This window comes from Corylus avellana, chromosome 3, assembly GCF_965113065.1.
Source record: "Corylus avellana chromosome 3, dhCorAvel1.hap1.2, whole genome shotgun sequence".
In the NCBI taxonomy this organism is placed as follows: domain Eukaryota; kingdom Viridiplantae; phylum Streptophyta; class Magnoliopsida; order Fagales; family Betulaceae; genus Corylus; species Corylus avellana.
The window spans coordinates 11,986,033-12,010,027 of NC_142492.1; the positions used below are offsets into that span (position 1 = coordinate 11,986,033).

General features: G+C 37.6%; 2 protein-coding genes and 2 pseudogenes across 2 annotated transcripts; all 4 read right to left on the reverse strand.

Annotated features, from left to right (window-relative positions):
• Window positions 1-1,340: 1,340 nt before the first annotated feature.
• On the reverse strand, window positions 1,341-2,411 carry LOC148586795 (F-box protein CPR1-like; annotated as a pseudogene).
• A 177-nt stretch (window positions 2,412-2,588) lies between these two features.
• On the reverse strand, window positions 2,589-5,657 carry LOC148586796 (F-box protein CPR1-like). The gene is made up of 6 exons (XM_088514337.1): window positions 5,538-5,657; window positions 4,530-5,432; window positions 4,237-4,371; window positions 4,000-4,117; window positions 3,146-3,419; window positions 2,589-2,719 (listed from the first exon to the last, which is right to left on the reverse strand). Exons 1-6 carry the CDS (start codon window positions 5,615-5,617, stop codon window positions 2,589-2,591), a joined length of 1,641 nt encoding a protein of 546 aa, XP_088370463.1. The 5' UTR covers window positions 5,618-5,657.
• Window positions 5,658-8,078: 2,421 nt separating this feature from the next.
• LOC148586797 (F-box protein CPR1-like) lies at window positions 8,079-10,838 on the reverse strand (annotated as a pseudogene).
• A 528-nt stretch (window positions 10,839-11,366) lies between these two features.
• Window positions 11,367-12,428, reverse strand: LOC132162473 (F-box protein CPR1-like). Its single transcript, XM_088514338.1, has one exon. It carries the CDS (start codon window positions 12,426-12,428, stop codon window positions 11,367-11,369), a length of 1,062 nt encoding a protein of 353 aa, XP_088370464.1.
• Window positions 12,429-23,995: the final 11,567 nt, after the last annotated feature.

Here is a 23,995-nt window from a genome sequence, read left to right on the forward strand (position 1 = left end):
CATCCCTACAAAATCAATGAATTATATAATGTCATGTCATTTAAAGAGCTCTATAGCGCGCGTACAAAGAGACCAAACCATTAAAACCACTGAGACGACATGCACCAAGAGGCAAGAGGCAAACTAGAGCACCAGGTAACTTTTCTCATAGGAGGCTAGAAGTAGAATTGAAGCTTGTGAATAAATCACTTTATTATTATTATTGTTATTATTATTAATATAAGCAGATTAGATACATCTTCAATTAAGAAATGAAATATTTAAATTTTATGAAATATATTATTGTAGTTACCTAATGTTATGGAGAATAACAAAGATTTTAGTAATCAATCTTAACTTTACATTTATCTATAAGATAAGAATATATTTAAAGTGATCAAATTCTATTTGAATTCAAATGTTTATAGACAGGACGGAGATCCCCCCAAATTCCTTAGGGAATGTGAGGGCCATGAATTATGCATCTGGACCGTTGGATTACATCCAACGGTCCAAAACAATTTACTAAAAAAATAATAAAAAAATATTACTTTTATTTAAAAAAAAAAAATCAAAATAAAATTAATATTAAACTTTTAAAAAAAGTGTAAAGTTTTTTTGTGGTGGCCGGCCACCACTTTTAAATGCTAGGGGAGGCTTTGGCCACCCTAGACCACCGGTCTGGGGTGGCTCTTGGGGGTGGTTCAGCCACCCCCCAAGGGCTTAAAAAAAAAAGTGTTGGCCCTAGGCCCTTGTGGGTGGCTGAACGACTCCTAAGGGCTAGTTGGGGGTGGCCGAAGCCAACCCCATGGCCCTTAGTTGGGGGCGGATCGTTCCCTTTGGGAGTGGTTCAGCCACCCACAAGGGCCAAGGGCCTACTAATTTTTCTTTTTTTTGAAGCCCTTGGGGGTGGCCCAAGGGACAAGGGGTGGCTTTGGCAACCATAGACCAACTGAAGCCACCTCTATCCTCTAACAGTGGTGGCCGGCACCACAAAAAAACTTTAAAATTTTTTAAAAGTTTTTTATTAATTTTTTTTGTTAATTTTATTAATTTTTTTTATTTTTTAAATAAAAGTAATATTTTATTATTATGTTTTTAGTAGATTGTTCTGGACCTTTGGATCAACATATATCCAACAGTCCAGATGCATAATTCGAGGCCCTCGAATTCCCGAGATCCTGGTCCTTACAGATGAGGACTATTGAAATATATTATACCCATCGAATTACAATAATAATATTTATAGAGAAATTAATGTTTGTTAAATAAGATAAGATGATAAGATTGAACATAAAAGGGTCTGCAAGAACATCAAACAAATTTGGGCTCTGTTACATATCTTTATTTCCTCCGTACGTTCACAGAGTAACTAGGCTCTCCATGTAAGTAAAAACACAGGTACAAAAATGCAAGGGAACGTCCACCACGCCACAAGTTGAAAGCTTGTTTACTGCTTTGATATTAGGATCATACACCAACAACTCATCGTTATTATTCAGCCATACGACCACGCCATCTCTCCAACACCCCAGCAGAGCCCCAAAACTTGGAAAGGCTCCAATCTTCTGCACTTTGATCCAACGCTCGTCAACCCCATCATCATCTTTCATCATCACCCAAATGTCAATGACTTGTTCACTCCAATGATTGCAGATTATAGCCAGAGATTCATCCAATACCCCGAGCTTACAATGAGAACCTTCCGCGTCTGACGGCGTCTGCACATGCCGAAAAACCTCCTTGTCCTTGTCAAAATATACGACACTTTCCTTATAAAGAATATTATTGCAGTCCCGAGTCTCCTGACCACCAATCCAATATGGCACTCCTTTCAAGATTACCGAACAGTTAAGCTCAATGCTTATAAACCAGGGCACAATGGCACCGAATACTCTCCAACAACCCGTACTCGTCGAGTACACCTCAACTTGGGGACGATGATCTGAAGGTTCATCGCACGAATACAAAATTCTCACCACCTTGTAATCATTACGATGGTAACCAAATCCTACTTTGTCGAACCTCAACGTGCTCGTGGAGTAGGGGTCGATGCCAAGTGTAGGCAGAATCTTGTGTTCTCAGGTAGCAGGATTCCATAACGTAATATTCCTCCTGCCATTATATAAACAGACTAAACCATTACAAGAACCCACCACCATTCCTTTTTCTGGAGTTTCTATCTTGACCGCCACATCGAGTGCTTTGACCGATATCAAGCGCAGCGAATGGCTTTTATCTCGTCGCCTGTAAACAAGTAGGTGACAGCCGTGATTGGCAGAGCGGTTGAGGTGGATGGTCGTAAAATCACCACTTTTTAGTAAGGCGGACCAGGATATGCATACCAACCTCAAACGAACGAGGGACTTCACCGGTAGCCTCACGAGAATGTCTCTGAGCAAATCCTCGGGCAAGTAACCGGTCGGCATCACTATGACTCCAACTACTAGCTGTGAATCGGCGTTGCTGCTTGGTCTGGTTCAAATATAAATATCGTTGCTCCTCCAACAGGGGTTGATAATGCTAGACAAAGTCGCAGGTTTAAAGGAGATTAAGGTTTAAGACTCTCAATTTACACGTATTTATGTTCTGGTTGTGTGTGCGCGTGTTTAGTCGGCGTCTTTGTTTCTGAGACTCTGTCCTTCTGTAATGTGGATTGAATTTGGATGGGATGCATTCACTGATTCAAGTTGAAAAAGCTTTGGGTCAAGAGCCCGTATACTGGGCTTGGGCCATGGCCCTATTGTCCAGATAAATCCAAAATATAGTCCAATAAAAGAAATAAAAATTATTTTTCATTTTAAAAACGTTGGGATTAATTATTCTGATTAATTATGAGCGTGTTTCATACTTAGGGAAATGCTAAATGCTCTTTTAGTGTTCTTATGATCTTAGGTGGATATTACTAACATGTTTCTGTCAATTAATTATTTCGTGTACTTGAAGGATTGGATGGCAACACTTAAATTTTTTACCTATCTTATCGGTGTAGAAATATATAAATCAGTGAAAAGAGAGCGGAATTGTTTTGCCCGCCCTTACTATAATATAGAAAGAGATTGATAAAAACTATAATATAGAATATAAAGTGATTGAAAACATTGTTTTGCCCTTACTCAACTGAGTGATAGGTCTTTATAGTAATCAATCTTAATTAACGAAGTACACGTTTGAACCAACAACTCATAGTTATCATTCTGCCATACGAGCACGCCATCTCCCCAACACCCCAGCGGCATCCCAAAACTTGGATAGGGTCCATTAATCCTCTTCACTTTGATCCAACGCTCGTGATCAACCCCATCATCATCTTTCATCATCACCCAAATGTCAACGAAATTACTCACTTGTTCACTCCAATGATTGCAGATTATAGCCAGGGATTCATTCAATACCCTGAGCTTCTTGTAAGAACCTTCTGAGTCTGGCGCCGTGTGCACCTGTAAACAAGTAGGTGACAGCCGTGATTGGCATAGCGGTTGAGATGGTTGTTCGTAAAATAATATTATCATTTCTGCCTGCTAGTCATATCTAGCGTCCTGCAATGGCCGCCTGAGTGATTTAGTTGCCACTAGAATAGCCACAATTTTTTCACACAATTTTTTTTTTTTTTTTTTTAAATTATTATTTTGTAAAAATATCTCCTAATTTCTTTTTTTCCTTTTTCAAAACTCCGCTTTTGAAATTTTACCAAACAACGTTTTTGTTGTTGACCCCTTGTAGAACTCATTTTTCAAATGTGACCCGGCCCAATCAATTTTCAAACTTTTCAAACGTACTCTGAAGTTTTTCTTAGTTGAGATATAGCATAATCTTAGCCATTCCTTTGAAATGAACATTCAAAAGTTAAAAATAAAAAGTCATAGATGAGATATTACATGTCCCAACTGGAGTTCAATCTTACGCATTCGACTTTTATTTGTGGACATGTCAAAAATTAAAATAAAAATAAAATAAAATATTGCATTGGATCTCGCCTCAAAAAATAATATTGTTGTTCCTGTTAAAGCATATGCCAACAGCAAACTCTGCTTCCAAAAGCTTGAAAAGCTGCAGTAAAGTCTCATCATCAGGATCTACGTTTACTTTAATCGGTTTGCTTTTGGATTTTGATGGGCTACTTCGACGAATATATTCTCTGGCTTACCAGCAGCAGAAAGCAAAACAACTCAATGACATGGTTTGTATGTACATCTCAATCAATTAAAGAAGTTGAGTCCATCCATGCACTTGAAAGTTTATTTGGTCCTTTGCCACAATTGAACTCTCATGCGCCTCTTGCAACCAACAAAATCGATCGACGATTCAAAGAGCAGCTCCGGTGACCCAAGACGATGTTGAGTGGCAACACAAAAATTCTTTATCAGCAAAAAGATGTACTGGCCAATCAAGCTGCAATCAATTGAATATAAAAAGGTTGCCATCAATTCTTTATTGCATTGATTGTTATTGGTAGACGAATACAAGAGAAAATACGCAAAGGCAGAGACCAACAACCTACGCAACAATTACAGGATTGATCAGATTGAACATCAAACAAATTTAATTACAGTGCGTTTACAGGAACAAGGCTCTCCATGTAGGTAGAAACGTAGGTCGAAATCAACTTGGGATGACTTGAAAGTTTCTTTACTTGTTTGGTATTTGTGTCATACACTAACTCCTCGTTACCATTCTGCCAAACCACCACCCCATCTTTCCAACACCCCAGCGGGATCCCAACACTTGAAAATGGTCCAATCCTCTGCACTTTGCTCCAACATTCGTCATCTTTCATCACCCAAAAGTCAATGAAAGTGCTGACATGTTCAGGCCATGGATAGTAGATTACAGCCAGGGATTCCCTCAATACCCCGAGCTTCTTGCTGTACTTGTTGTAAGAACCTTCACAATATGGCACATGCACCTGCCGAAACACCTCCTTCCCCATGTCAAAACATACCACAAACTCTTCACGAATCGGATCCTCTGGACCAAACCTTGTTTGCGGCCAAAACGACCCAAAACCAAGCCAATACGGCACTCCTTTCACGATTACCGAACACTTACATTGCTCGATTACAGAGGGAACAATGGCATCGATCAATCTCCAAGAGCCTGTACTCGTCGAATACACCTCAACTTGGGCAGGAAGTAAACGGTTATCCTGGGCTTTACAATACACAATCCTTACGAATTTATAATCATTAAGATTGTAACCAAATCCAATGGAGACCCAACTCAACGTGCTGGGAAACGTGGGGTGGATGCGAGGTGTAGGCAGAATTTTGTGTTCTCTAATAGCAGGATTCCATAAAAGAATCAACAAGGATTTATATAAACAGACTAACCCATCACAAGAACCCACCATTATTAATCTAACTTTTTCCTTTAAAGGAGTTTCTATCTTGACCGCCGCCGCATCGATTGCTTCGCTCGATAGCAAGGACATGGTGTGGTTTTCAGCTCCGTGGCTGTGAACAAGAAGATGATCACAAGCATGATTGGCAGAGCGGCTGAGATGGGTGGTCGTAAAATCACGACTTTTCAGTAATGCAGACCAGGATTTGCACACTAACCTGAATCGAACAAGCGGCTTGACCGGAAGCCTGAAGAGAATGTCTCTGAGCACATCTTCCGGCAAGTAACTGGTCGGCATAAGCTCTGAATCGGCTTTGCAACAGCTTACTGCTACTACTGCTCGGTCGGGTTCAACTATATATGTTGCTTCTCCAACGGGATCTGATTGACAAAGTTGGTGGTTTAAGAGGAGATTAGGGTTTAAGACACACGATTAACAAATATATTTATCTTCTGATTGTGTGTGCGTGTGTTCAACGCCTATAGTTTAGTCTGTTTCTTTAATCTTTTGGGCCCTCCCTTGTTTCTCTGTTTCTGTGCCGGTGGATTGGATGGGATGCATTATTCAAGTGGAAAAGGCTCTGGGCCAAGAGCCCCTTTTCTGAGCAAGGGGTGTTGCACCATATTTGAATTACCTTAAAATTAAAATTAGGAATTTGAGGTGAATTGTATTATCTTTGTGAAAATTAGATTAGTTAACTTCAGTAATTTTATAATATTGAATTACTCTAAATTAAGAGATTTAATTAAGATTATATTTCATGTGTAAGCTCTATAAATAAATAGAGACTTTGTATTGTAAACTCATCAAGTGAATAAGAGCAATAATGTAGACTTTAAGACTTTATTTTATAGATCTAAGTTATAGACCGAACCACGTAAAATTTTTTGTCTTTATTTTTATTTCATTATTATTTTCTTCGATCACCATGATCATATGGTGAAGATAAATCCCGAAATATAGTCGAAAGAAAAGAAATTAAAATTATTTTTTTATTAAAAAAAATAACATTTAGAAATTAAAGACAATTTAGTTGGGATTAATTATTCTGGTGAAGTATGTATATTTCATTAATTACACTAACTTTTACAAATCAATGAATTGTAGCTTTTGCTTGTTACCTTCTTCTCCAATTTATGTTGTTAAAGAACTAACGACGCTACACTTGATAAATTTTTTTGGTAAAGTGATCAACCTACGGAAAATGATCATCTTATGATCGTGCTTATATATATATATATATATGTATAATGTCATGTCATTTAAAGAGCTATATAGAGTACAAGGAGACCAAACCATTAAAACCACTGAGACGACACGCACCAAGAGCCAAGAGGGGCAAGAGCACAAGGTAACTTTTCTCATAGGAGGCTAGAAGCTTGTGAATAAATCACTTTTTTATTATTATTATTATTATTATTATTATTATAGGCAGATTAGATACATCTTTAATTAAGAAATTAATAAAATATTTAAATTGTATGAAACATATTATTGTAGTTACCTAATGTTATGGAGAACAACAAAGATTTCATTGAGCTTTAAAAATGATATATATATTCAAAATTATCAACAATAAAAAAATCATGCAATGATTTCAAAATATGAAGACTAGGACTATTAAATTAGAGAAATATTAAGGTGTAATAAAAATATCATTTTTAGCCCATAAAAATCTTAGGTGGCAAGAGAAAGAGATCCTCTTCATTTCACATTTCAAATGAAATGGAGAAGAGCCATTTAGGCTAAATGGTAGGATATGATTGTTATTTTTTTAAAAGATGTAGATATTTTTGACAACCATGTCCCATCATTTAGCCTAAATGGCTCCTCTCCATTTCATTTGAAATGGAGAGGATTCCTTTTCATGGCAAGAGGTTATAGGCTCTATTCGTAATTGTTGTGGTAACATCCACTGATGGGCCTATGACCTCTTGCCACTTAGGACTTTTATGAGCTAAAAATTGTCTTTTTTTTTTTTTTTTTGCACTATAGCATATCTCAATAAATTAATACTAGGCATAAGAAAATAAAGTAAAGAAAATATTTTGCATGGCTTTATTCTGATCATGACTTTACACAAAAAGAAAATAAAGAAAATATTTTTTGTGCTCCAAACATCATATTGATGATTCTTCGTTTAATTGGATTAGTTTGCTTCTCTCAAACGTTTTTAGTTGATTTTTTTTTTCTATTTTTTTTTCTTTTTAATTATGATGTAGTTTATAAATATTTTGTGCTTTGAGTTATTTGTATTAATATTTTTACTTTGATCAAATATATATATAAACTATTCTTAAAAAAAATATTGCCAAACGAGCCAATAAATCAATGACATGGTATATATGTATGTACTTCATTAATTTGCTTTTGCTAGTAGCATATCTCAATCATATCAATTAAAGAAGCTGAGTCACTTAATTATTAAACTTTCAAAATTAGAAGCTGAGTCAAAATTATTTCGTGGGTTTATAAGTGCATGAAACTTTATACGAAAAAATATTGAAAAAAGAGCAGAAGCAAAGAGATAAAGATCGAGACAGATAAAAACTTTACATTTATCTATAAGATAAGAATATATTTAAAGTGATCAAATTCTATTTGAATTCAAATATTTACGGATGAGGGCTATTGAAATATATTATACCGTATTACAATAATAATATTTATAGAGAAATTAAGGTTTGATAAATAAGATAAGATGATGAGATTGAACATAAAAGACCAAATTCTGGCTCTGTTACATATCTTTATTTCCTCACAGAGGGACTAGACTCTCCATGTATGTAAAAACCCAGGTAGAAAAAAGCGTGGGAAGCACTAGGCCATAAGTTGAAAGTTTGTTTACTGCTTTGATATTAGGATCATGAGAATAACTTATATAGGGAGGTTGTACAAAAGTCACATTTTGTGCCACCAATAAAAAGCTGACACATCAGCCAGTTTCATTAAACTTATACTTCAAACAAAAACTCAATCACACCAGATTATACTCTAAAAAATTTTTTTTAAAAAAAAAACATAATTGAAGGGGTGGCTGGTTGGCCACCCCTCCCTCACATTGGGTGGCCGGCCACCACCCCTAGGCCATGGGGGTGGCCGCGCAGCCACTCCCATGGCCTGGGGTGGCTCGCCAGCCACCCCCAGCCCATGGGGGTGGCTCGCCAGCCACCCCCAGCCCATGGGGGTGGCTCACCGGCCACTCCCATGGCCTATGGGGTGGCCGGCGAGCCACCCCCAGGCCATGGGAGTGGCTGCGGGGCGACCCCCATGGGTTGGGCGTGACGGCCAGCCACCCCAGATCCGGATCTGGGGTGGCTAGCCGCCACCCCTAAGCCTAGGGGTGGCCGGTGAGCCACCCCCATGGGCTGGGGGTGGTGGCTAGCCACCCCAGATCCGGATCTGGGGTGGCGGTGGCCTATGGGGTGGCCGGCAATAGAGCTGGGCAAAAACCCGCCCAACCCACAAACCCACCCCGCGCGCGCGGATTGTGAGTGTATTTTTGCGGGTACAGGTGGATTTTTTCCAACCCGCGGGTCGCGGGTTTTGAAATTTTTTCCTTGCGGATACCCGCCCAGCCCCTGCCCAACCCCACATAGGTATAAAACATAAAAAACCCTAACCCTAACATATTTTTCTAGCGCCGTTTCTCACTTTCTCGTCTCTCACGCTTCTATCTTCTCTCTTGCTCTCTCTCCATCTCTCATCTGCTTCTCTCTTCGTCTACGCCGTTGCTCGACATCCTCCGGCCACGGGCTATTGCGCCACTCCCACCTCTAGACCACGATCCAGGTTTTTTTCTCTCTCTCAAGAGATCTCAAGTTTTTGGTCCAGATTTCAAATTTTTTTCTCCCTCGTCCAGATTTAATTCCAAGTTCTTTGGTTTAGGTTTGATTCAAGGGTTCTGATGTAGGTTGTGTAACTTGTGTTGGTTTAGGAGGAGAAGAAACCTGCAGAAGAGATGAAACGAAAAAGAGAGAAAGAAAGAAGACAAGCCGGCAAAGGAAAGAAAGGAGAGGATCTGAGGAAGGGAGAACCCAACCTGCACAACCTGCAAAACCCGCCCCGATCTACCCCGCCCCGCAACACCCGAACCAGCGCGGATTTTCTTCCTTATGCTTGGGTGGCGGGTTGAAATTTGCAGAACCCGCACTATGCGGGGCGGGTGAGAAAAATGGCGGTACCTGCCCTGCCCTGACCCGTGCCCACCCCTAGCCGGCGAGCCACCCCAGGCCATGGGAGTGGCCGTGCGGCCACCCCCATGGCCTAGGGGTGGCGGCCGGCCACCCCAAGTGGGGGAGGGGTGGCTAGCCAGCCACCCCTTCAATTTTGTTTTGTTTTTTTTTTTTTCTAAAAAAAAAAAAAAAACAATTAATTTTTATTTATAATTTGGTGTAGTTAGGCTTTTTTTAAAAGATTTAAGTTTGATAAATTTAGCTTAAATGTCACCTTCTGATTGGTTGCACATTTTGTACAATCTCCCTATATAAGATCATACACCAACAACTCTTCGTGATTATTCAGCCCTATGACCACGCCATCTCTCCAACACCCCAGCAGCACCCCAAAACTTGGAAAGGGTCCAATCCTCCGCACTTTGATCCAACGCTCGTGATCAACCCCATCATCATCTTTCATCATCACCCAAATGTAAGCCGGATCCCATCACCCAAATGTCAACGAAATTACTCACTTGTCCACTGCAATGATAGCAGATTATAGCCAGGGATTCATTCAATACCCCGAGCTTCTTCCCGTAATTACAATAAGAACCGTCCGGCGTGTGCACCTGCTGAAACACCTCCTTGCCCAAGTCAAAATATACCACACTTTCTCTATAACGAATACTATTGTAGTCCTGACCCATCCAATATGGCACTCCTTTCAAGATTACCGAACAGTTATGGTCGAGGATAGAACAGGGCACAATGGCATCGAATACTCTCCAACAACCCGTACTCGTCGAGTACACCTCAACTTGGGCACGAATACGATGATCTCGAGGTTCATTGCACGAATACAAAATTCTCACCACCTTGTAATCATTAAGATGGTAACCAAATCCTACGCTGTAGAACCTCAACGTGTTCAGGGAGCCGGGGTCGATGCCAAGTGTAGGCAGAATTTTGTGTTCTCTAGTAGCAGGATTCCATAACGTAATATTCCTTTTGCCATTATATAAACAGATTAAACCATTACAAGAACCCATCACCATTCCTTTTTCTGGAGTTTCAATCTTGACCGCCACATCGAGTGCATTGCCTGATATAAAGCTCAGCGAATGGCTTTTATCTCCTTCAAGTAGGTCAATGTGACAGCCGTGATTGGCGTCAACAAGTAGGTGACAGCAGTGATTGGGAGAGCGGTTGAGATGGGTGGTCGTAAAATCACAACTTTTTAGTAAAGTAGACCAGGATTTGCATACCAATCTGAATCAAACGAGGGAATTCATCGGCAGCCTCAACATAATGTCTCTGTGAAAATCTTCGGGCAAGTAAATGCAGGTCCGCTTCACCATGGCTAGCTGCGACGACGTCTACTACGTAAGCTGTGAATCGGCGTACGTTGCTCCTAGTTTCATTGCTGGTTTTAGAGGTGATTAGGGTTTAAAAGAGTGCATAGAAGATTCCCTACTATTTCTCATGGGTATGCATTGATATGTATAATAATCCTTTACAACAAGATTCCCTACTATTTCTCATGTAATTGCTTTCGTACCCTTCTCCATGGGTATGCATTGATATATATAATAATCCTTTACAACAAGATTCTCTACTATTTCTCAATTACAGCTAGACATAAGATTACATCAAATAACAAATAATATTTAAACTAAGAGACATTATCCCTTATCACTTGAACTCAATGATATAAATGTCAAATTACTCACGATTTATCCTAAAACCTTAAATTGATAGAAAAATATAAATTTAATTAATTAATATTTAACACACAACAATTACAGGATTAATCAGATTGAAAACAAAAGGGTGTGCAATCACATCAAACAAATTTGGCCTTTGTTACAGATCTTTGTTTCCTCCGTTCACAGAGCAACTAGGCTCTCCATGTAAGTAGAAACTCTCGCAGAAAAAAAATTGGAAACCACCCCATATATGAAAAGTTTGTTTACTGCTTTGATATTAGGGTCATACACTAACAACTCATTGTTACCATTCTGCCATACGACCACCCCAGCTTTCCAACACCCCAGCGGGATCCCAATACTTGAAAAGGGTCCAATCCGCTCTACTTTGATCCAACAATCATCATCTTTCATCACCCAAATTTCAACGAAATTGCTGGTTTGTTCACGCCAAGGATAGTAGATTATAGCCAGGGATTCATGGAGTACTCCGAGCTCCTTGCGGTAAGAACCTTCAGCATCTGGGACATGCACCTGCCAAAACACCTCATTCCCTATGTCAAAACATACCACAAACTCCTTAATTTCAACACTTGTTTTTTCCCTAAAAAGTTCAAGGCCCAGCCAATATGGCATTCCTTTCAGGATTACAGAACACATATAATACGGCCTGATTGAACAGGGCACAATGGCATCGACTACTCTCCAAGAACCTGTACTCATCGAGTACACCTCAACTTGGGCACGATTTGGAGGTTCTTCCCGGGAATACAAAATCCTCACCACCTTGTAATCTTCAAGATGGTAACCAAATCCTACGCAGTTCCACCTCAACGTGTTGGGGGAGTCCGGATCGATGCCAAGTGTAGGCAGAATCTTGTGTTCTCTAGTAGCAGGATTCCATAAAGTAATATTCCTCTTGCGATTATATAAACAGACTAAACCATTACAAGAACCCACCAACTCATCTCCTATTTCAGGAGTTTCTATGTTGACCGCCACATCGAGTGCTTTGCCCGATATCAACATCATCGTATGCCTTTCAGCTCCTTGACTGTCAACAAGTAGGTGACAGCCATGATTGGCTGAGCGGTTGAAATGGGTGGTTGTAAAATTCCGACTTTTTAGTAAGGCAGACCAGGATTTGCTTACCAATCTGAATCGAACGAGGGGCTTCACAGGTAGCCTCAAGAGAATGTCTATGAGCAAATCTTCAGGCAAGTAACTGGTCGGCATCACCATGGCTCCAACTACGTACTACGTAAGCTGTGAATCGGCGTTGCTGCTTGGTCGGGTTCAAATATAAAAGGTTGCTCCTCCGACAAGGATTGCTAGACAAAGTTGCTGGTTTATAGGAGATTAGGGTTTAAGACTTTCAATTTATTTATCTTCTGATTGTGTGTGCTTTTGTTCATCGCCCACCGCACTGGGCATGGCCCATGAGTCCATGACCATATGGTCCACGCGTACAGCTCCACTATATATATATATATATATATATATATATATATATATATATATATATAAATATATATATTCAAAAAAAAAAAAACAAAAAAAACATATTAAAAAGTCACATTTAGATAGACAATTTAGTTGGGATTAATTATTCTGGTTAAGTATGGATATTACAATACACTTTATTTATTTTTTTCCTCTCAATTTTATTAGAGCCAAAAAGTTGGGGTGGTATTACGGGTTAATAGGTCGGGTTTGTCCCATCGTATCGAGTCATAGATATATGACTATTTGAGTCAATTATAATCCAACCAATTTAATTAAACTAGTTAAATATCCCATCCCTAATACAACCCATTTAAATAAACGGACCCATATAATCAATTTAATAAATAGATAGCGTGTTGGGTTAATCCGAACACGACCCATTTCATCTTGTTTCAATATGTTTACTATAAATAGAGTTGAAATGTAATTTAAATTTATACAGGTTATGCAAGTTAATTGTGGGTTAAACATATTGACCCGAGATTAATGTGTTTATTAATAATTAATATTGTTTGATTGGGTCGGTTCGATTTGACCCGAATCTTACTACACTAATTCTTAACCATTAAATTTCGTGTCATGTTCTTATCAGACTCATTAATCATGTCAAAAATTGACTGCCCTTAAAAAAAATAATTATTGCTTGACCCCAATATACATATGTATCCCTACAAATGAATGAATTACAGCATTTTGTTGTCGCCTTCTCCCCCAATTTTTCTGAAGTTATCAAATTAGAGCCTATATATAGGAGCCCGAGCCATTAAATTACTGGCTCTAATACATGCTGAAATTATGTGGTATGCTTTTTTAAATGGTCCAGACAAGCCCAACCCAATAATACGGGCATGATGACAATTTGATATTTTTATATATATATATGTCAAAACTTCAATATGAATAATGTTAATTTAATTATTTTAATCAGATTCCAAACGAACGAGGAGAATGCTATATATCCTTTAGGTTTGAACCATACACGTTAATAAATTTTTATTTAGTATTAGATCAGTGTGGGTTAACCACATCTTACTTATTGAGTTAATTAATATCTTCATTCATCTTATTTACTCTTGTTAATAATTTTCACCATCACCTTATTATTTAGTTTGAATTTGACCAAAAAAAAAAAAATTAGTTAAAAGAAATTCTGACGTGCCAAAGATGGCACGTCAGAATTTCTTTTATCTTTTTTTTTTTTTTTTTTTTTTTAATTTATTTTTTTTTTAGTCATGTTTATTTTATATATATATTCACGTCAGGAATTTCTGACGTGCCTAGGGAAGGCCAGCGCCTTCTAGCCGTCCCATCGGCCATGCCTTCTTCTTTAATTTTTTTATTTTTTCCCTCTCTCTCTCCCAGCTTACTCTTTCGTCTCTCCCGCCCGGCCAGCTGACCTCCCTCCCCCATTTTTTTCTTTCTTTTCTTCTCCTCCCTCAGCTCCAATCGGCCTGCAGATCGACCTCTCCCTCACTCTTCCTCAGCTCCCTCATCTCCCGCTCTCTCTCTCTGCTCTATCTCTCAATCAGCTAGCACTCTCTCTAGCTCTCAAGCTCACTCCCCATCTTCGGCGGCCAGCTCCACTTTGCCGTTGCCGTCTCCGGCGATTCTCCGGCCAAAACTTCTCCGTCAATCTCCTCCATCTCTTCTGCAAGTATATATATATTTTTTTATTTTATATATATTGTTTTATTGCATAATATATGTTTTATATATATATTGTGTTGTTTTATCAATTTTATGTTTTATTTTGTCATTAATCCGCTTGATGTTTCGTTAATGCACTGGATTGAGTATTTGTGAGCATTTAATTGAGGTGTTTTTTTTTTTTTTTTTTTTGTATATCTATTAGTTACTTATTGTACGTTGGATATGCACATGCATGCAAAATGATGTTTCTCATGCTAGCTAGCTAGGTTTTTGTTTCAAAATATAATAGTTTTTTAAATGTGGCTTCTTGATTTTTTTTTTTGTTTGTTTGTTTAGCTGAAAAGGTTGGCTTATTAGTAAGGAATTTATAGAACATTATGTCAATTTTAATCATTCCTTTCAATCATTTGACCTTCTAAGTACGTGTAGTACGTGGTGATAATTATAGAGATTTAATTTAAGACTTTGTTTAATTAATATTAAAATTTAAGAACGTCTGAATTTTTTAAAAAAGTGTTTTGGGCTTTCAATTATTTGTTAATGAGTTTGACAACATAAAAATGTTTTAAAAAACGTTACCGAATGAGGAAAAAGTTTTTCTTTTATTCTTCTAGATTTTTTATTCATAAAGAAAGAAAAACAGTAGCTTGTTTTTTTAACTTATGGTCTAATTTTTCATATAAAACCAACAGAATCGACAGCCCATAAGCTCCAAAAGCATGTGACCAAAGTTCATATATGGCCCCTATTATTAACACATTTTCCAAAACAAAAGACAAAACTTCTATCAAAACTCAAAACACTTCTTAAAACAACAATCACCAGATAGCTAGTTGCACAGTGGCGGGATCATTTTTACACTTAAAAAAAAAAAAAAAAAAATCATAGTTTTTACACTTTTCAAAACTTAATTAAAACCCAAAACACTTAACAAAACTTTATTGAAATGGCAACAAGTCAAAGAGGGTGAGACGGCAATAAGTTTTGTTGAGACGTCTTTAGTTCGTCATAAACAAATTTCTACTTGTTTGCAAAACAAGCAATGGTCAAACGTGCTGCCACGAAAGCGATTGTGGTAAAATATATTTTTAAAACAAATCTAATCATATAATCATAATTAAACACAGAACCTAAAACACATGCAAAATATATTCAATACGATTTTTACTTAATTCTATCCCACATAAAATATTTTTTCAAACAAAAAAAACCATCCAAAAAGGATTAAACTTTTGGTTTGAGGAACTTAGATTTTTCAAGTTGAAATATAACGCATTAAAATTAATATTACCTAAAAACGAATTGGAATTTTCTTAAAATTGTGATTAATATGAAAGAAATTAATCTAATGTGTCAATAACCCAAGAAACATCCCAACAAAAATTATTAAGAAACCATTTACAATATTTGCAAGACACTCAAAATTCTTTTAACCTTTATATATATCATATAAAAAATAAATAAACCAAAGAAAAGAGTTGTATGACCCATGCATGTCATCACCTACTAATGCCAAAGAGTGACATTTAACCTAGATTTATTGTATTTAGGGTCCTCATAACGAACCTAGCTCGGTAGATGTTATAGAACAACTTTATAAAATAACCTAGCTAGAATTATTTTGTTTAGGGTCTCCACCAAACAAAATGCTTAAATTCGGATCGAGTATTTTTTTTTTTTTTTTTTTTGGTTTTTCTAGATTAATTATATTAGATAAGTGTTATAAATACACACTTTGGTAGTTGTTCACTACATGCACATTACATCAACACACTTAATTAAACTGTGCATTGGGTAAAATCTAGTATATATCTGACGTGCCATAATATGTGAGTCATGCATACATAAGGTAGTTAATATTTCATACATTGTATACGAAATTAATTGGGTTTGTGGTGTTTTTCCCAGGTTACCATGAGTACTAGGGGGAAGACAAAAGCACGTAGGGGCTCGTCTTTAGTGCGGCAGTCTATGTCGAATGGGTCTCTGTCAAACCACCTTGATGACAACGAGCAACAAGACGTTGCTCAACTTCTGGGTACGCAAGAAGGATATTGACCAGTACTTCCAAATGATATGAAATGGGAGATCCCTCTCCATAATCCATACGGTCGTGTAGGCATGGCCTAGATGGGGTATCTGCCATACAGCCAGTTAGGACAGAGTTCTCAGGGCGATGTCGAGCGGCTATACACCCAGCATAGAGCAGGTACGGCCGAAAGTTTTTTTTAAAGATTGAAAGTTTTGAAAGTTTCTAACTATATTGGTGCGATATCAATTATATTTAACTACAACTACAACTTCATAGAATTCTAAACATTCTAAATAAATACAAAGCAGGTCTCGAGGACAGTGAGACAGAGGCCCAGGAAGAAATGACTGGTGGGACACGGGCCACGGATTACCCGCAGCTCACCGACCCTGCTCCCGATGATCGGTTAGGCCCTCGACAGGTCCGGATCATAAGTAAGTGTATATGCTCGAATGTCATGCATATAGGTCTTAATTTACTTGTAGTTAGTATTGAATTCGAAATAACTTACATTGGTAATTTTTAATCTGTTAGGTACTGATTCAGATGGAAACACCATTATTGAGGTGTTTACCATTCTTGACTCGCACAGGCTACCGGAGTCCCCGCTAGCAAACAGATCATACTGGAGTACAATGCATCATGGCAGCCTGTTGGCTTTAGCGCCATGAGGTTTAGACAGATGACCGAAGATGTAATAAGGAGCGGAAATTATGTCCGAATACCAGACAATTGGATGAAGGTACCGCAGCATACCAAGGAGGATATTTGGGACGCCTTGATGGTATGTGTTGCATATTATGTCAAACACTCCTAATGTATATATGCAAATATATGCTCTAAGTTGCACATATATATGTGTGTTTATATCTATATACATATACACATATTTTATGTTTTTTTAATTTATCAATTTTGAACTTGTACAGGCATACTTTTTCGTCCCGCCCAAGTGCAACTTGAAAGCCGTAAAGAATGAAGCATTCCGGGATATAGGCTCCAAGCTGCGGACTTGGAGGCACGAACTTAAAAAAGTTTGTGCCATTACCGAGGAAGATACTCCGGCCACTGTACGGGCAAGAGTGGGGGGAGAAACGCTTGCCACGTACAATGCCGTCGACTTGGGGATCTTATTGGAGAGATGGTGTAGCAAGGAAAATAAGGTAGGTCATGAGTTAAACTTTTCATTTTGTGTAGTGTCATTAATTGTAATTGTGTTAGTATTAACATATTAAAAATGTTAACTGTGTAGGCTTATGCGGCGAAAATGAAGAGCTTGCGAGCATTAAATAATAGGCCACATTGCACCAAATCGAAGAGCTATGCCAGGGTGACACATGAGGAGGTCAGTGTGTAATTTACCCTATACTTATAGATGTAAACATGTTATCATTTGATATATTTAAACATATCTGTATGTCATATTTTTTCGGCAGGCCATACGTCTGGGCACTCATCCTACTCGTACACAGAATTATATCCGCACGCATACGAAGAAGGATGGTACATATCCGAATGATATAGTGAAGGAGAGATGTGTATGCTACTCACATTTCATATGTTGTTTTGCTTATATATTTGATAAATTATGTGCGATTAATAGTTGTATGATTTTTTAATAGTCAATTTGGTTTTAGAACTGTCCCTACATATATGTGAACTTCTAAATTTAGAGTTTGGATATGTTGTAGTCATTCTCATTAATTAATAATGTAGTAAATCCTGTTGAATTTGGTTTATATATCATGGTTGGTTTGGTGGTGGATGTGGGTTAGAGCTTTGCATTTGAAGTGTTTATTGGTATTATGAGATGGATCACTATGGTCCTTGTAGAATATTAAGAATCTAGTGTATGTGATTGTGTGAGAGTATGAAACGATCAAGTCCACACTTGATGAATATCATAATTTTAAGTAGTTAATATAACATGATTTGAATATATATAAACTCCTATGTGTTAATCTCCTCAGCAAATTAAAATATTACTAGAAGATTATCAAAATGCTACATGCATTATATTTATATTTCAAATTGTTGGCTTTAATTTGGTCTGGTATGAAATAGTGTCGGTTGAGATAATTATTTAGAGTTATTCATGGGCGTATAAATGGACATAATTGCATGGCACAAAGCAATACATGCATATCAATATCATCAAGAACAGTTGTTCAGAAACTTAATTTTGTAACTCTAAATATAAATGGATATAAATGCACTCAATTCTAAAGAGGGATGAAGCTTTCACTTTCGCAGGAATGTTGGAGCTTTTCCTTTTTCTTTATCATCTCTTCCATTGAACCCCCAACATTAATAACTTATATGGAAGCTCTATAATTGCAATGGAAAAAAGAAAAAGTTCCCATGTCTCACATAATTGCCATGGCAAAAACGAAGCTCATCTTCTCATGTCTATAAATTTAACAAAAGCATTGATTGCTCTGTGACCATGCATATATATATATATATATACACTTAACTTTTTTTTCTTTTTTATATGAATTTTCTGCTAACTTCAACGTTTTATCTATTTTTGTTATATCATTTACTGTGGAATAATCAACAACTGAGTTGGGTGAATATTCGGGCATTTTTCTTTCACTTTACATAGTGACGTTGCTCAATGATTGTTTGTATTATTATTTGCAGCTAGTGAATTTCATTTGTTTGGTGAATATTGTTTGGTGATTGTTTTACCAGTGAATATTGTTTGGTGATTGTTTGTTTTATCATTTGCAGGTAATGGACATCATGGAGAGGATGCTATCGATGTCAATGATCAACATTAAACGTCTGGTTGGCTATTCACACTTGTTGTATATAAGTTACTTTGTTGATGTAATTGTATTTGTGATAGTTTTCTTAATGATAACAGAGATAGTTAAATTGATGTATATTATGTTATTTGTGGTTAGCCATTCGCACTTGGTATATATGTCATTTTTTGTGTCTTGAAGCTAATTTTGGTGGATAGTTTGTGATTGATGTTAATGGATATGACTTATGCTATTTGATGGAAAAATTGTGGGACATGACTTGTGATTGATGGAAAAATTGTATATTATTTGCATGGATCGATGGATAAATTGTATATCATGTTAATTGTAATCCAAAATTCAGGCACAGTCCTGAAAAAATTCAAAAAAATATATAGGGGGGAAAAATGTTGAAAATAACCAAATTTTTTGACGTGTCGTTTTATGACACGTCATAAATTACTGACATGTCATGGTCTTTGACACGTCAGGAAATTCTAACGTGTCACAAAATGACACGTCAGGAAAAATTTTGACGTGTCTCTATTGACACATCAGATTTTTTCTAACATGTCATTTTTTGACACGTCAGAAAATTCTGACGTGTCACTTTTAATACGTCAGAAACTTCTGACATGTTAGATCTAACACGTCTGAAATTTTTTATTTCTGACACCCACAATTGCAATGCCTGAAACACGTCAAAACTCCCCCGTCAGGAGGATTTTCTGACGTGTCAGACCACCTGACACGTTAGAAAATGTAAGTCAGCAAAAAATTGGTTTTTTGTAGTGGATGTCATTACCGTTGCTGCATGATTCACGGTAGAGATACCTTGGTTAACATCCCCCCTCAAGCTTATGGGGAGGGGATGAACCATAAGCTTGACACGCAAAGAGCTGAAACGAGCAGATGAGAGGCCCTTTGTGAAAATGTCAGAGGGCTGTTCATGAGTAGAGATGTAGCGGGCAACTATGTCTTTATTGAAAATTTTCTCTCGAATAAAATGATAATCCACTTCAGTGTGCTTACGCCTGGCATGATACACAGGATGAGAAAAGAGAGAGCTAAGGCACCAATATTATCGACCCATAAGCAAGGAGCCGAAAGAAGAGGAATATGAAGTTCCTTGAATAGCATCCTTAAGCAATACATTTCAGTCACAATGAGTGCCATAGATCGATATTCCGTTTCAGTGCTTGATCTTGCAACAACGGGGTGTTTCTTGGCAGTCCAAGAAATTAAGCAAGGTCCCAAATAAATACCATAGCCAATGGACTTTCTATCATCAGGGCTCCCTGCCCAATCAGAATCACAGTAACGATTAAGTTGCAAAGTACCTTTTGTGTAATACAAACCATAGTCCAATGTTCCCTTGAGATAACGTAAAACACGTTTGGCAGTAGTGAGATGGGTGGACGTAGGGGAATGTAAAAACTAACATACCCGATTTACACTATAAGATATGTCGGGACGAATCAATGTGCAGTATTGCAAAGCCCCGACTATGTGCCGGTACTCAGAAGGATCAGGTAGACTTTTGCCATCATTTCTAGACATTTTGCTACTTGTTACACAAGGTGTAGAGGCAGGCTTGGCACTGGCCATTTTTACTCTATGAAGTAGCTCTATGATATATTTCCCATGGTGGAGATGAAGTCCATGCTTGTCACGTGATACTTGAATTCCAAGAAAGAAGGAAAGATGACCTAAATCCTTCATAGCAAATTCACGTTTGAGATTTGTAATAAGGCCATCAACTACTGCAAGAGAGTTACTGGTGACAATAATGTCATCTACATACACCAAAACAAAAATATAAATAGACAGTCAATGAAAATAAAACAAAGAAGTATCCACACTAGAGCCTGAAAAACCAAGTTCTAACAATGCTTGAGAAAGACGAAGGAACCAAGCTCGTGGAGCTTGCTTTAAGCCATAAAGTGATTTGTGTAATTTACACACATACTCCGGATGAGTAGAGTCTTCAAATCCTTTACGGTTGTTCCATAAAAACCTCTTCTTCCAAATGCCTATGGAGAAAAGCATTAGAAACATCTAATTGCCGAAGACACCAATCATAATGAACGGCCAAGGCAAGAACTAACCGAATGGTTGCTGGTTTGATAACCGGACTAAAAGTCTCGGTAAAATCAATACCAACTTCTTGATCAAATCCCTTCGCTACTAATCGTGCTTTGTAGCGGTCAATGGTTCCATCCAATTTTTGTTTAAGTTTGAAGACCCATTTGTTGCGAACAACCAGTTTATGAACAGGACGTGGGCATAAAGACCAAGTCTTATTTGCAATTAAAGCATCAAACTCAAATTGCATCGCCTGTTCCCAATTCTGGTTTCCCACAGCCTGATTATATGTCCGTGGCTCAAGTGGAAGCACAATGGCAGATAAGGCTTGGAGAGGGTGTTTGGTGGAGTAATAAAGTTGGAAATTGGGAAACTGTTTGGGCTTAAGAGAATTGGTTTGGGAACGAGTGACAACTCGAGGCAGTGGGGGAACACTATTACGGTTGGTAGGGGAAGACACAGGTTCAACTTCTAAAGCAGGAGAAGGAGACAAGACATTTGTTGCACTATGTGGCTCAATGGAGGTGGAGATAGGTGGTAATAGTGGACTAGGACATTCACTTTTAGTGGGTAATGTGGGACTCTGACTTTCTATGGGTGTAATAGACAAGGTGGGACTATGACTTTCATTGGGTGTAGGTAAGGTGGGACCATGACTTTCTGTGTGTAGCGGGAGATGAGTTGGGAGTGTCTGCATGACTTTCAGCAGGGGAAACAATAGCAGAGTGACGTGTAGAACTGGGAGGTAACGTGTGATCATGAGAAGTCTCATTAGATGCAAGAGATAAAGGTAAATTAAAATGTAAGGAAGGACTGTTACCTGCTAGGGAAGGAAATGCAGACCCAGTGCACAGTTCTTCTGATTGGGGAGTGGCAGCAGATATATCCCCAGCTGGAAAGAGTGTTTCATCAAAAACCACATGTCAGGAAAGATAAACACGGTTTGTATGGGGATCCAAACACCTATAACCTTTATGATTGTTGCTATAGCCCAAAAAAATCCACTTCTTACTACGAAAAGCAAGCTTGTGAGAATTGTAAAGTCTAAGAAGTGGAAATCATGCACACCCAAATGATCTAAGGATAGAATAATCTGGTTGATGTTGAAAAAGAGTAAAATAAGGAGACTGAAATTGAAGCACTGGCGTCGACATTCTATTTATTAGATAAACAGCCGTTAAAAATGCATCAACGCAGTAAGTGGTAGAAAGGTTGGATTGAGCTAAGAGAGCCAAGCCAGTTTCTGTGATATGCCGGTGCTTTCGTTCAGCAATACCGTTTTGCTCAGATGTGTGAGGGCAAGATAATCGATGTAATATGCCATGTGTTTCAAGAAAATTCTTAAAATTGTTGGAGATATATTCACCTCCATTATTGGATTGTAGTTGTTTTATTTTGCAAGATAGCAAATTTTCAACTAGATTTTTGAGTTTAATGAAACACAAGAAAACATCAGACTTATTTTGCAACGGAAACATCCAAGTGAACCGAGAATAATCATCAATATATACTACGTAATACCTACAGCCACCCACTGACATAACAGGAGAAGACCACACATCAGAGTGAATTAATTCAAGTCACTACAACAAAAATGGGTTTTAGTGACGTGTATACTATTCATTAATATCTGCTACGTTACCATTTAGTGACGTGGCAGTTAATGACATGTTACTAAAATATTTAGTAACGTGTAAAACTCCACATGTCACCATTTGGTGACGTGTCATAAATAACACGTTACCAAATTGGTAACGTGTCCAATAAACCACACTTTACAATAGGGTATTGGGAACCAGCGCCCAGCTGGTTTCCAATATATTTTTTCCCCCCTCTTTCTTTCTTTTTTTTCCTCCTATTTTTTTTTCTACCTCCCCAACACATGCTTCGAAGAAGAGGAAATTTCCTCTCCAGCAACTCCTTTCTCTTCTCACAGTACTCTCTCTCTCTCTCTCTCTCTCTCTCCGACAACTCCTTCCGGCAGGTTCGGCATTTCTCCGTCCATCTCCTCAGGTATATATTCCTCATTATATATATAGCTTGTGTTTTGCATTAATATATTGGGGGTTTAATATATATAGCTTATCTTTCTATTGTTAGAAAAAATGGTTAGGTTGAAACAAGCCAAAGAAGAGGCTGAAAAGGAGATAGCTTAATATTAGGCCTAAATGGAGCTCGAGCTCCAGATCTGCAGATGTTTGTATATGTTGTTGAAACTTATTCAAGGCATTTTGAGTTCTATGATATTATTTGATGGTTTATTCAATCTGATTCCATGATATTATTTGAAAGAAAAAAAATCAGATTTCATGATATCAACTGTGCTGGGTTTGGATTTTTGAAAATCAAATTCCATAATATTATTTGAAAAAAAAAAATTCCGGAAAAAAAATTTGAAAAAAAAAATTTCAAATTTTTGTCCGGAATTTTTTTTTTAATAATTTTTTAAACTTTAGTAACGTGTCAAGTTTGACACGTCACCATTTGGTGACGTGTCAAAATTGACACGTTACTAAAATTTTAGTAACGTGTCAAAATTGACACGTTACTAAAATTTTAGTAACGTGTCAGAAACTGACACGTTACCATTTAGTAACGTGTCAATTTCTGACACGTTACTAAATCCCTAGTAGTTACGACCAATTTGGAAACGCCCCATACACGTTACCAATGACACGTTACTAACCTTTAGTAACGTGTCAACAGCCTTGACACGTCACAAACGGTCCGTTACAAAAAAATTGAATTTTTGTAGTGAGTGGGGTTGTGGAGACTCTAGTAGA

Bases quoted from the DNA above. Each gene is read 5' to 3' on its own strand.
- LOC132162473 (XM_088514338.1), bottom strand. From the start codon at position 12,428: ATGGTGATGCCGACCAGTTACTTGCCTGAAGATTTGCTCATAGACATT.
- LOC148586796 (XM_088514337.1), bottom strand. From the start codon at position 5,617: ATGCCGACCAGTTACTTGCCGGAAGATGTGCTCAGAGACATTCTCTTC. The intron at 4,118-4,236 runs GTGGCAAAGGAC...CTGGTAAGCCAG, and splicing joins AGGCGCATGAGAGTTCAATT to AGAATATATTCGTCGAAGTA. The intron at 3,420-3,999 runs GTTGGCATATGC...ACTTGTTTACAG, and splicing joins TTTTGGAAGCAGAGTTTGCT to GTGCACACGGCGCCAGACTC.